The sequence below is a fragment of the Corticium candelabrum genome, chromosome 2 (genome assembly GCF_963422355.1).
Source record: "Corticium candelabrum chromosome 2, ooCorCand1.1, whole genome shotgun sequence".
Classification (NCBI taxonomy): Eukaryota; Metazoa; Porifera; class Homoscleromorpha; order Homosclerophorida; family Plakinidae; genus Corticium; species Corticium candelabrum.
The window spans coordinates 8,614,760-8,629,001 of NC_085086.1; the positions used below are offsets into that span (position 1 = coordinate 8,614,760).

Genomic DNA, 14,242 nt, shown 5'->3' on the forward strand with positions numbered 1-14,242 from the left:
CAACTTTTACGATTATTCTGACGTCATTTTCTCAGATTATAAAAATTCGACCAAACGATCGATTTTTCACGTTTCGAATACATGAAGTCACTTCTGCTGGTAAACTAGAACGTTTATACATTACCTTCTCTTGCAATGTTTAGTTTTATCATATTTGCGAACGACTGCCATCTTGCGAAAGCCGCGCAAAAACTGTTAGTGCACGTGACCACGTGACACTGGCTTTCTGTATAGTAGGAATATCACTAGAACTTTTCTTCTAGAACACTGACAGTTTCCATCCGCTACTTCCCACTTTTCCACTATAAGAAAAACATTTTTCCATTCGCTTAATGTTTGTCCAAGTTTCCGTTGATGAGAATCAGCAGCGGAAAGTACACGTTGTCAAGCAAGCAGACGCCATTTTCTGCTTACTAGCTAGTAATGTCTCTGCAAATCGCTACAATTTAACTCGACAAATGTAAATTTACATCAATTTCCTCCGGGAATGCATATAATCATATTCCAAATTTCTGATTATTCTGACGTCATCTCAGATTTTCAAAATTTGACCAAACAATCGATTTCTGAAATTTCGACTATATGCAGTCACTTCTGCTGCTAAATTGTAACGTTTAGGCTTGTGCACTGTTCAGTTTTATCATATGCGAACGACTGTCACATCTTGAATGCGCAGACGAGCAAAACTGGATAGTGTACTTGACCACTAGCAGCTGTCTGTATAGTAGGATTATAGCTAGAATTTTATTCTAGAACAACGACTTTTCATCCGCTGTTTCCCACTTTTCCACAATAAGAAAAACATTTCTACGTTGGCTTAATGTTTTTCCAAGTTGCTGTGGACGAGAATCAGTAGCACAAAGTACACGTGGTCAAGCACACGACGGATGCCATTTTAGTAGTATATGTAATGGTATTGTCTCGGCATATCGCTACAATTGAACTTGACAAATCAAAATTTACATCAAATGCTTCATATTATTATATATCACTATGGTTCTGTTTATTCTGACGTCATCTTCTCAGACTTCAATAACTTTACCAAACGATACCGACTTTTGACTTTTCGATTGCTATATGCAGTCACTTGTGCTTACATTACTTCTCGCGCAACGCTCATTTTCGCCATATTTGCCAATGACTATCATATTGCGAAAGCCATGCATTAATTAATTAACTTAATTAATGCATGCTGGTCTACGTGGTTACTACACGCGACCATGTGCAAGTAGCAATACATAGAAATTTTTTCTGATTTTTGGTAATCAGAATACCTTCCGTATCTTAGCCGCTTTGTATCCATATTCGAGCACTCGAAATGACAACCGCAAATTAAGAACAACTTTAATGCTATTGTTAATCGTTAGATCACGTGAAACATATTACTTCAAGATTTCAAAATTCTAAACAATTCTACGTTGATATCAATGACACCTATACTCTCTACGTTGATATCAATGTCACCTATCCTTTCTGTTCTGTAGTAGAAATTTCATCAGGTTTGATTGGAATCCGACTTAGCTAAACAAAATCGATTTTGTTTTGCAGTGTAACGAGAATGTATTCTGATATATCTTAAAAGCACTTTTCAAAAGTCATCTGAAAGTAAATAGTTGTTTTGTAAAGTTGTCGACTAGCTATATACCAGATACGCGAGGCTTCTCACTTGACCACGTGCAACCACTTTCTGCTTATTGCATGGTACATCTGAAATTTTGAAGACTTTCCGTGCACTCATCTTCTTTGTGTCAGGTTATAACAACAAACGCAATAATTTTACATTGCTGCACACACTTTACACAGACACACGCACTGTGACACACACACACACACACACACACACACACACACACACACACACACACACACACACACACACACACACACACACACACACACACACACACACACACATTTACAATACAAAAAATACAAGACAGGTCTTGTAGTGTCAGTACCTAAAGTCAAATTATAAAGAAGTAATGTTATAACTTATACTAAATCTCACCAATAATTCAGTTAAAATCAATGAGTCATTTATCATCCTGTAATCACCTTGAATGCAGTCACTCCATGAAAGCGTTCAATTGGGCTCTTCCAGCCTCTTCCAGAAGAGGCACCGTGTGCATGACTCTTTTCCAACTTCTGCAGTCCTGTCGCTATAGTCGAAAGAGCCAACTCTACCCACTTTGCTGCTCGTTGGAAGAGCACGAGCATGCCCTTCTTCCAACCTCTACCAGCTCCTGCGCAGGAAGAGGGACGTGCCTTACAAAATCTTCTGAAAGAGGCTGGAAGAGTCCAATCAAATGCGCCCCATAATCTAAAAATTTCATGCAAATTTTGTTTTAACTAATTAAATATACTTCATTCAAAGAAATTTTTTGAAACAGACGCAACAAAGCACGAGTAACATACGTTAACATAAAGTCTCGTTTCAGTCTTCATCCTGATCTCCAACGCAAGTGTCTTGACGTTACCTCCAAACGGCCATTCGTGAGTTACCAACTGGAGAGTCCCGTTGTAACCGACGTCTGTGTCTGTGAGGTTCACAACCCGATACCCGTAGAGCTCTGGATAGTAGTAAGGTGGTACATGGTATGCACCTGAGATACTCAAAAGGGGGCGTGGCCACACACACACACACACACACACACACACACACACAGAAAGGGGTCGTGGCTATTTGCATTGTAGCACTGTTCGTGTTCTTGGTGTGCGTGTACACGCGCACTTGTGTTAGAGAGTGGATTCCAGCAGCAGCCTCTTGATGTGCACGATTTCTCGGTCGCTGAGCCGTCAGGATAGCAATCAACCTCATGAGTGTCGAAAAAATGTCTGCACATTGTGGTTCAGCCACTATTCTACGTGATTGGCTGCTTGCTCGATCGTGATAAATCAGCAATAACAGCAACAAAATGTTCTTCATGTTCTCCCGTACAGACCATCCGTCTGTCATGTGATTTGGTTCCTTCTGTCACGTGATTAGGTCTACCTATCGTGCGCGCGCATGGCTGTATCGACGAGAAGTAATTTCGGCTGCGAACCGTCAACGTTCATGAAACAGTTCTTTACTAAAACAGTCTAATTCAGGTCAGAAACAGACCGTAAACCTGTCCACTTCTACTAACGCGAACTCAATCTATTAGCGCTTTGAAGATTCGTGACTCACGGCTTTTATACGGGAACTCACATCAGTAACAGGTATGTCCCGTATGTGCAATCTCTTTTTTTTTTTACTATTGTAGAGCATTTTTACTCAAGACAGTCTCTCCCCACCCCACAGGTCCCTGGATTGTCAATCCTCGCCGTAGAGTGACAATCCGGGGACCTTTGGGGTAGGGAGAGACTGGCCCCCAGTCTAGAGTATTTTAGCAGTGTTCTGGTCTTTTGGTCACGTGAAACAACAGTTAGTTTAGATAGTTTTTGACAAGTAGCACGCTTATCTATAGATATAGAAACAAAGTGACGTCCGAATTTGTATTACTCCCCTGCAATAATATTTTATTGTGATTCTCAGAAGTATCCTAGCTATGAATTAAAGCGAAGATGTAAATACGGCTTTAATTACTGATTATGATATCGTAAAAAAATTGGTTTGGACGCTATAGGTCATCCCTGCCGATCTCTAGTTCCTCTAGAGCAAAGTCCATGCATAATTAATTCTCCAATTTCGCATATAAACAAACGGCATCTGTACGCTTCTAATAGGTACACCCATATTCGTGTAATTCATCAGTCTTAGCTAATTAGTTGAAGATATTGTTTATAATTATAGACGTGTGCTAGCATGGATTGTAACTAGGCTATACATTCTTCTATGCAGTGTAGTAAATAACGATAAGACATAGGACAATGGCCCACCAAATGTGTTATTTTTCCGAACAAATACTGCACCAGTGTTGGGACGTGTCTGGACAAAACATTTACCCATACCAATATATGATAGTGTAAACTTAGTCTCTTAGCATGTGATGGCCTTTCCAGTGGTTAATTTCATGAACTTGGGTGCCTCTTAGCATGCTTTATCCAGTGAAAACCTCAGCTGCCTACAACACCATTTCTCTCTTGGAAGTTGGTTATCAAAATTTACATGCAAATTGGCTGCGGTAAGGGAAGCACTTAGGTAGTTGATGTAACACGTACCATACAAGAATAAGTCTTACCTAGGCTCAGTCCGTCGGAGCCAAAATAATTTCCTATTTTCCACACTGTATGCTTCATACACTTCGGCCATGTGCCAAAATGCGATGCAAACGTTATTCTGTATTGACCAGTTACGCTTACGTTATTGTCCATGTGCACAACATCGTTCTACTACGAAAATACCGTTCTAAGCCCAGGGATGTCGTTGCTATGGAGATGGGGCCACATGTGGCCCCAGCCAACAAAAATGTGGCCCCAGGAGCAAAGCAACTGCTAATAATTAATATTTCTAATTATACAGTACTTTGAATTTTGTAAGTTATTAAACCATAGTTTTGTGCGAGAACTACTGTGAAATAGGCAAGTTGGCCCTTCTCCTGTATTCCTTAGCGCCGGATAGCGTTGAAGCTGAACGTGGATTTAGCTTGATGAATATAACAAAGAATTGTTCTCGCAATAGGCTTGGTCAACGTACGATAAACGCGATTATGGCGATAGCTTCAGACAGTAGAGGAATGGACACATTTCCTTTTGATAAGGTGCTGAATAATAATGTCCTTTAGTGATGCTTATTGTTGAAATAGAAAACTGATTACATTGCCATTGATATTAATTTGAATTGTCTTTAATATTGATATTAACAGTGGCACCGAAAACGCTATTGGGGCCACATTTTTGGCACCGGGCAAAAATTGGACCGGCATCCCTGAAGCCTTAACTAGTCTCGCGTAGCCAGACCCCTCCCGCGTATAACCATACATATTCCATCTCAATGTATAGTGAGAAACTGTCTCCAATGCATGTCTTCATACTAGTTGCAATCGCTACAAGTGGCATGGATCCAGTCGAGATAACGCGTTATCTCCGTGTAGACGCCAAACGAATTCTCCTTGCCACAGACACTTCCCCAACTGACCAAACCGGCGAGGACATACTGGTGCTCAAAATCGCGGTTTTTTTACCATCAGAGGTCCGCCGTTGTCTCCCTGACATGGTCCCACGTCGCCTTCCGCGCACATTATTATACCTGGTCTCACGTACGTCACGTGGCAGGCCGGCGCGGCTGTACAGTATAGTACCCTGCATAGCGTTTCACGCTCCGGGTAGTTACAACAAAATAACTTAATTACAACAAAACTACAGCTGACACTAGAGGAGCAATCACCATGCAGGTGCATATTAAACGCGTATGCAACACAACTCTCAAAGCGACAAATTCTAGAATTGAATGATCTTCGCAAGCATACTGGCATATGACCAATATTTGTTATGCGAACGAAAACAGAGTAAACTACTAAACATCAACAAAATGAAGACAAGGCAGAAAAGTTGATCATCAGTTTGTGAGTTTCTTGTTTCAGGCTGCAGCAATCACTGGCTAGATTGAGGCCTACTTATAATCGGTGCATTTTTGGTAAATCCAGTCGACAAAATGAGAGACGTCTGAGTAAACTCCATAGGTGTCGCTGCGTCCACAACTCTTTCCCCAACTCACTAGACCAGCCAACACAAATCGGTTATCATATTGCTGATTCCTGAAAATCAGTGGGCTTCCTGCGTCTCCGTTACACGGACCTTTCTCGTTAAGAGCACACATCTGATTCCTACTGATTGTATACGATTCTCGCGCGTAGTAAGCTCTACATCTGTCTCTCTCAACGATTTCCGTGCGACCCTTTCTCAAGCAGTGCGACGGACCTTGTCCTAGGCGGATCTCCCCCCATCCTGACACCCACGCTTTACTTCCAGGCTGTAGATAGGGCGCGTCTCGGGTCGCCACAGGCAGGCAAACCGGTGAGGCGCTAGACGTAACGCATTTGATGCACTTGTCGGGTCTCAACTGAACGATGGCGATGTCGTTCTCTAAGTGAGTGGCGTTGTATATATAGCCGGGATGGATTTTGATCCGGTGAGCTTTGAAACACTGGGCCTCCTTCCTGTTTCTTCGGTTTTTGGGATCGTAGTATCCTTGGCTGCAGTTGCCACATGCTCGTCCCAGACAGATCTTGAGGCTCGAGACTCTTTTTGTGTTGAACTCGTTGTTTGCATCTCGCCCTGTCACGCAGTGCGCTGCCGTCAGAATGCAGCACTTGCTGATCATCACTCCTCCGCAGAAGACGCCGTTCCTTCCGCACAACATGGCTTGCCATGGATACTCCCCGGCTGTAGCAGTTTTGCCACCACCGATCCGCGAACTGACTCTCACGGAACGTCCACAATCTATGCAAACACAACAGCATCGGACAGTGTACATAATAATTATTGTTTATGTGCGTGTCTGTCATCTGTCTGTTTGTCTGTATGGAAGGATGTATATATGCATATATGACTCTGTTGATATATTTGTTTGTCTGTCTGTTCGCTGGTGTGTCTACAGCCCATTTCTCTGTCTAGTCTGTCTGTCTAACTGTCTGTCTGTCTGTCTGTCTATCTGTCTGTCTAACTGTCTGTCTGCCTGTCTGTCTGTCTGTCTGTATGTATGTCTGTCTGTCTGTTTGTCTTTAACTGTCTGTCTCTCTGTCCGTCTGTCTTGTCTGTCTGTCTAACTGTCTGTCTGTCTGTTTGTCTGTCTGTCTGTCTATCTGTCTGTCTAACTGTCTGTCTGTCTGTCTGTTTGTCTTTAACTGTCTGTCTCTCTGTTTGTCTGTCTTGTCTGTCTGTCTAACTGTCTGTCTGTCTGTCTGTCTGTCTGTCAGTCTTTTTGTCTGCATATATTATGTATGCATGCTTGTCTGTTTGTCAGAATGCCTACATGCTTGCCAGCCTGCCTGCCTACGTGTCTGTCTGTCTGTCTGTCTTTCTGTTTGTCTGTCTGTCTGTGCGTCCGTCTGTCTGTCCTTTTGTCTGTCAGTCTGTCTGTTTGTTTATCTGTCTTTTACATGGTGTTTTAGTTATATGCTGTAATTAGTATAGCTTAATAACAATATTGACAGTGTCTGGTTGTTTTTCTTTTAGAGCTGCGCCACAGCCACCGTAGACTGTATTAGCAAGGGCCACTGATACTTCCTCGAGTGAAGATGAACAAATCAACTGTCAATGTCTGTCTATATATCTGTTTTCTGTCTGTCTGTCTGTTTGTTTGTTTGTCTGTCTGTCGATCCTTTTCTGTCCTTACGTCCGTGCGTCCGTCCGTGCGTCCGTCTGTCCGCCTGTCTGTCTGTCTGTCTGTCTGTCTGTCTGTCTGTCAAATTTTCATGTATTTGTATACATCAAAGCTAATACAGGTGAAACTAAAGTAACAGCTAATGAACAACAAGTGTCACAACTACAATTACAATTACACAAATAACAATTAGCATTAAAAAGCTCCCCTACGGAGCCTACAAACCGAAATTTAGTTTACTGAATTGAAAGTTGAACAACATCTAAACTCTGGTCAGTATTCTGTCCATATGTTACTCTGATCATCTTTCTAGCCAACACCGAGGCATTGCAACGCTGAAGTTGTACTGACAAGCGTCTTCTCCAATGTGTTTTAAAATCTGAGGGATTGTTTCTTCCTTCTTCATCTCTATATAGTTTGGAAAGTTTATTGAGGAACGTTGATGCTTCTTCTCCCCACCCACCAAAGTGCTCGAAAACTAGTGGAATAAGGGTAGGAGTGTACCCTCCAGGCAACTGCTCTTGAGAATATTTGCAATGTTTGATGTCTTCTCTTCTTCTTGCTGCAGCTCCATCCGTAGTTGCTGCACTTTGCAGAATGTTCTGGCTCCAGGGGTGAGCAAGGGCCACATCAAGCTCGACATTTTCCCCACATGTTGAGTCAAACACAACAATGTCTGCTCTATTGTTGGATTTTGTATATCTATCTTTTGGTTCAATTTGATGCTGGCATTGTAGACTGCTCATGCATTCAGACCAGCACAAAACATCAGAATTGTGAGACCAAACTGGGCCTCCACCCATTTTGCATGTTAGTAAATGGTACCCTTCAACATCTAGTGACTTTCCACATTCACATTTAGTGGCCCAAGGTGGTAAAGACAAAGGTAGACCCAATCTGAGAGAAGCCGCCAAGACAAAATTGCCAGATGAAAGTGCAAACTTCTCTGAAGATGGAATGAAATCTAACCATGCTCCTGCTCCTTTACCTCTAATTGAACGCAATCGTGCTGCATCTCGGTTAGAACCAGTTTCAATCAACTGATCTGCTTTCGATTGTACAAATTCTATTGTTAGACGATGTTGCAACTTTTTTGTGTTAGGCAACAAATCCGACAACGTGGAAATATCTTTGAGATGGTGTTCTAAAGCTAGCCCAATATCACTCGCATGATTAGATGATGTCACTAAAGAGTTGACTTGATCTTGAAGAACAGGAAAGCGATCAGGCAATAGCTTAAGAGAATGTGCCCAGCTGGCAACAAAAGCAAAGGGTGCCACTTCGTTTAGGGAAGTCATACCAAAACCTCCTAGTCTTACTGGCAACGTTGCTTGCTTCCACATATTTCCAGTGATGTCAACATTTCCTAGCAAACAAGAGAAGGTAGATTTTGTTTGCTTGTCGTGGATAGTAGCTGCCTGTGCCAGTGTTTCTGGACACGTTCCTCTTGCAAAGTGATTTAGCCGTGTGGTATGACAGTATCTAAGAAGCAACATGGATGCTTGCACATTATCCAAGTCGACAAGCTGTCTACAAAGATCATTCCCTTTTTCTGCAATAGTGGAACATGCTCGTGCAACATATTCACGTTTCCCAATTGGTGTTCCTAGTATCACAATGCCTTCACTCGAAACAGGTATGGTATATTCAGAAGAGAAGGTGTCTTCTTTGTCGTATGAACGGTATATTTCAATTTTTTGTTTCCTGTATTTCCAATCCTATTTTGAAAAATTCAGGTTGAAGAGTGGAAAAAGCATCAAGGACATGTTTTGCTGGTCCAACTAAGAAAACATCATCAAGATAAGCTAGCACTCTTATTGCTTGGAAATTGCTTTGCAAATCAACCAGGGTTTGTTGTATGCCTAAAGAAAACAGAACTGGTCCTAGAGGATCTCCCTGATGGATGCCTTCTTGAGATGACAAAATAACAGGGACGTTGTTCTGTAGGAAGACCAGAGAACCAAACCTAGAATACATTTGCATGACATGATTTGTCAAGATAGGAAAAGATTTCATCACTTGTTGCAGCAAATGGGAGTGGTGGATTGAATTAAAGGCATTTATAGCATCAGTCTTCAGAACAATCCAGTCATTGTTGGCTTCTAGTAGAAGCTGGATATGGTGTAAAAGAAGATCTGTTCCTCCCTCTGTTGACACTCCATGCTGCAGAGGAGAAAAGAAATTCGAAAATTCACTTTTTATCTGTGCACAAATACATTTTGCAGTAATTCTTCTGAACACTTCTCCAATAGCTATTGGTCGAACGTCTCCTGAGGCTTTGGGCAAAGCAATCAGCCGTGCTGAGGACACCAACCTGGCAATTGAAACAGGGACTGATCCATTGGCAATACAGGAAATAGCAAAATGCAACTGTTCAGCAGAAACTGTGTCGGAAGTAATAACTTTTAGGTGTTCATATCGCCATCCTGATGGGCCACACCCTGAGCCTCTTGGTGATTTCTTGATGGAATTAAACATATGTTGTTTTGACAAACTGATATGCATAGCAGGCGATGGCATGTCCGGAGATGGCGTGTCCGGAATGTCAAACACCCGGATAGGATGCTTCTCAGCAAGCTTGTGAGCTGTATCTGGAGTAGCTGGAGCTAATCCTGAGCTTGTAAGAACACGAGCAGCTCTTGAAAGTTCACCACATTGGACCAGACTTAGGGCAGCTCTCTTGACGTGATCTCTGGAGTTAGCTTTAGCATTCCCTTTCTTCGCGTCTTCTCTACCGCTAGACAGTAAGTCCTCCCATTGGAAGTTACGGAACTGCTTATACATGGATTGCATGACAGATAGTTTTGCTTTTCCGCCCCTTGTTAGCGGTTGTAATACCATACGCGGTATCAGCAGCAGCAATTTCCAGCCTGTTTCATCTGTTGGGTCATTTCTGATCTTTCTGAAGGCTACTGAACAGCAATCCAGGAAGTTAGCTTTCATAGCAGGTTTGATCTTCTGCACCGTTCTCGCTGGAATCATTTTGAGGATTTCCTCTGATGATAAAGACCGGATGTACTCCCACGCTTCAGTTTCCCGTGAAGGAGAAGCAGAAGACGTATAAGTTTCTGGTAGCACACCACGGGTTAGAGGCGCCTCAAAAGTAGGTAAGGTGTGAGCATTCTTTGAAGATGGTGATGGATTTGAAGGACATTGGCTGGAAACAGATTCAAATTCAAAACCAACGGTCGAGCAGGAAAGTTTCTTCTTGCATTGTGACAGATGTTGCCCAAGTTTCGCAAACAACTTTGAGCAATGGTGACATTTCGAAAGGTTCAAACGAGAGACAAACAAATCCGGGATGTCGTTAGCATCGTGAGATTGTCTGATATGACAAAGAACTCGCTGAATCTGGCCTTTGAAGGCACAGGAAACAACCGGACAACTGTCAAAGTCAGACTTATGATCAGGCATAACCAAACATTGTTCAAAAGAAATACAGATGAAACCGAAGACCACGTTCAAAAACCTGGCATGTTCAAGCCACATCCGGGGTCTGTCTGTCTGTCTGTCTGTCTGCCTGTCTGTCTGTCTGTCTGTCTGTCGGTCTGTCTGTCTGTCGGTCTGTCTGAAAAAATATTCAGAAGAGCTTGTTCCAGAAGGATATGTATCAAGATGTGTTCCTCTTGTCATAGAACATTTTGGTAGGTGGGGCACGAAGGCAGAGAATTTTTTGCAGCTTTTGTCATAACAGTCAGCAAATCCAGAAGGCAATTTTAGTGCTTTCATGTTCATGTCGTATTGGAGGAAAAGATTTTCTACAATTCTGCAAAGATGAAGTGCCAAAGTTATCCTTAGAAAAAATTCAAAACTGTTACCTAGTCATGGCGATTTTGATAGATTATTTGATTTTGACATTCAAAGTCAAGTCTATTAGTTAACGACTTTGTTGTTTGCAAGGACTGATTTGTATTTAAAAACCTTAGCATATGTACAAGTAGAATCTGTATGAGAATAAATTGTCTGTCTGTCTGTCGGTCTGTCTTTCAATACATCTGTTTTCAAACATGAACTACGATACAATAGCAATAACCGCCAATTACTTGTGTCAATAAAACGTTCCTAAAGCAACTGCATACTAGTAACTATATAAGGGACATAGATGACCCTGCCTAAATAATTAAAAAGCAACTTGTGTCTGACTGTCTGTCAACTTTCTTCACTTGACGACTGATCTTCTTTGATAAAACTTTAGCATTACATGATTGTAGAGCAAGTGATAAGCCTGCCTGTCTGTCTGTCTGTCTGTCTGTACGTCAACAACAAAGCAGTACATGGACAAAAACAACTGTGCATTAATAAGTCGTTACATACTGCTGGAAAAAAGAGTGATGGTAAACCTTATTTCTACATGAGCGATTGCTAGAATATCTTGCCTTACCGCATTTTTCCTTCGTTCGGTCCACGTCGACTGTTGCTAAAGCTGTAAACGGTCCTTCATTGCCCACATGAAACTGTACTGTATATTGTCCTAGCTGGTTGCTCGAAATGTTTCTTATTCGAAGGAACGTGTCTCGCCTTGTAAGTGAATACTTACTACTACGAGATCTTGTGTCAGTTGGTAATGAGTCTCCCTTGTGAAACCATTGAAATCGAGTATAGTCTAGGAATTTACCTAAACAAGATACTTCGAACACCAGATTAACCGACTTGCCAAGTTTTACAATCTTGTCTTGGAAATCTAATAGAAAAAGATTTGCGGTATGCCTAAAATAAAAGTTGAGAATTTATTGTTTTACTTAGTTTGCAGCAAAAAGCTCCGCTTCCTACAAATCCGCGATTGCAAGTGCATTTGCCATTGTCACGGTTAGCATTTTGATGACACTGTCTTGCATCTGGACATCGACAAACACTATCTTGTTACTCAAACACAAACTTAATGGTGTTAGCAAGGACTTACCAACACAGACTCTTCCGTTGCCGATAAAGTTCTTAAAGCAAAGGCATTTGTACTTGAGTCCTTGAATTCGTTTACAGTAGGCATTGATGTCGCAATCGTGAATACCGGTAGCGCAAGGATCTGCAACGATGCACGTGCCGTTCACTCTTTTGTATCCATTCTTGCACGTGCAGACAGCAGAATGGCCATTCGGTGTGCAGTTTTCCTTGTCCGAGCATGCGCCTCGCTCGGGTGTGCAAGGATCTGAAACAACATTAAAATCCTCAATTCGACAGCTATACAAGCCTTCTGAAAACTATGCATGTACGATATTATTGTTGCAAACAACTGCAAGTATAGTCTGAAAGCCGAGAATTCGAAAGATCATGCTCTTTGTGCATGAACTAACCTTCTCGATTAATGGTTATGCTGTCACAGCTGTGCTTGCCTATGCAGTTCGTTACTAGCATTAGAAAAGAACGTTGTTTGATGTGCTCTATTCTGCAGTCTGTTGAACAATTCGCGATTGTTTCAAGTAACCCATTTGGGAATGCATGCTTCAACCCATTGGCGCGTGGTTGAACACACCCATTCGTGGATGATTCTATATTTACCTATTTGGAAATGCCGTGAAGTAGCCAGGATTATCTTTTAGTTAGCCGAGGAAAGTTGATATAAAATTTGCGATTGATATAAATTTGATTATTAATATTTACAATTTGACACGATACGCGCAATGACATCGAAGATAATTAGCGCTCACACTGTATCAACAAACGGCACTACCTGCTGTATTTATATTAGCGAGGCAACTTTTTCATTGCCTCATACTTAGTAATACCAATACATGTTTCATGCAACCCATTCGCGAATGGTTCAAGAAACTGCATAGTAGAGCAAAGTTTGTTTCTACTTTTAGTGACAGAGTGCACGTAGGCACGCATAGCAGAAACCAGCCGAGCATTATTACTAAATGAATTTAAGCGCCTTTGAAAAATTAAATGTTCTGCTTGTAAAGTCCATCTTTAGTCTTACAAAGCGAAGGTCGCTCCACGTGACCACACAGTCGGTAACCTTCGTTAACATCGATAAAATAGTCTGTAATCGTCAAACTATATAAAAATTATCCTTTTACGGGTCTAAATTCGCTCATAGATTTGCTATGTTAAGTTCTCGTTTAACTATTGTGCGCCACGAAAGCGATTGATTTCTGCAGTTTAGCAGTTGCAGACTTGGAAATTGTGTTGTTATTTCTGGAAAAAATGCAAACCCAAATTTGACTGTTTAGGCTAAAAGCAAATTTTCTAGACATTGGCGGTTCTGAATGGCGATTCTTCCATTGTCTGTATAGCTGCTATGTACAATCAAACGCATGCATATATCACTAAGTACATGTATTCACAAGCCAGAAGTTATTCAAGCCATGCATATTTCGAGTACGCTTTTGCTAAGTCACGTGACTCTTACAAGAACCGTTCCTTTCGCTCGCAGCCGAAATTATGCATTTCTACTCACCAAATTGGCAAGAGGTTCCAGTTCCCCTGTATCCCAAATCACTTCTGCATCTGCATTGCCGCGCTGCAGTACACTCAGCATTCGAGTCGCATATCTGATAGCCACACGCGCCTAAGACAGAAGCCAGGAGCCTCAACAGCAATGCCGAATAAGAACCATCTGTCCATGCAACATCTTACCACAAACCGGGAATTTGCTCTGACAGCTGCACGGATCATCGCAATTGATCGACCTTGTAAAACACCTGAAAGCGACTTTACTGCAGGTATCCTTTCTAGAGATATACTTCCAGCTAACGCACACTTGCCCGTCACTCTCTCTGTAAACAGCATGCGGATTTGTTTGAATGGTGGCCTGTGGACTCTGTTGAAAATGCATAGCGTTTATGTAGTATCCATTCAGACGGTTATAGCCTCCATTTCTCTCTTCCCACAAGGCAAAGAAAGCGCCATTACGCGGATAGTCGATGACAATCGGATTGTTGGTCGTCGCATTGCAAACATGAAAAGAATAGTCAACGTCCGAACTTCTCCAACCTTGAGATCCGACAGCGCACAACTTGCTACAACTTGGTACTCTCAAACCGTCTTTGTTTGTGACGA

The 14,242-nt window shown here is 41.9% G+C and overlaps 1 protein-coding gene and 1 long non-coding RNA gene across 2 annotated transcripts; both read right to left on the reverse strand.

Annotated features, from left to right (window-relative positions):
• Positions 1–5,533: 5,533 nt before the first annotated feature.
• On the reverse strand, positions 5,534–6,432 carry LOC134176473 (transmembrane protease serine 6-like). Its single transcript, XM_062643143.1, has one exon. The coding sequence runs from the start codon at positions 6,395–6,397 to the stop codon at positions 5,534–5,536; it is 864 nt and encodes a 287-aa protein (XP_062499127.1). The 5' UTR covers positions 6,398–6,432.
• Positions 6,433–12,354: 5,922 nt separating this feature from the next.
• LOC134198153 (uncharacterized) lies at positions 12,355–13,920 on the reverse strand. The gene is made up of 3 exons (XR_009972790.1): positions 13,820–13,920; positions 13,641–13,751; positions 12,355–12,389 (listed from the first exon to the last, which is right to left on the reverse strand). It is a non-coding gene; the product is annotated as an uncharacterized LOC134198153 (long non-coding RNA).
• Between the last annotated feature and the right edge of the window lie 322 nt (positions 13,921–14,242).

What these genes read in the sequence shown, in the direction of transcription:
- LOC134176473 (XM_062643143.1), bottom strand. Translation starts at nt 6,397, where the DNA reads ATGTACACTGTCCGATGCTGTTGTGTTTGCATAGATTGTGGACGTTCC.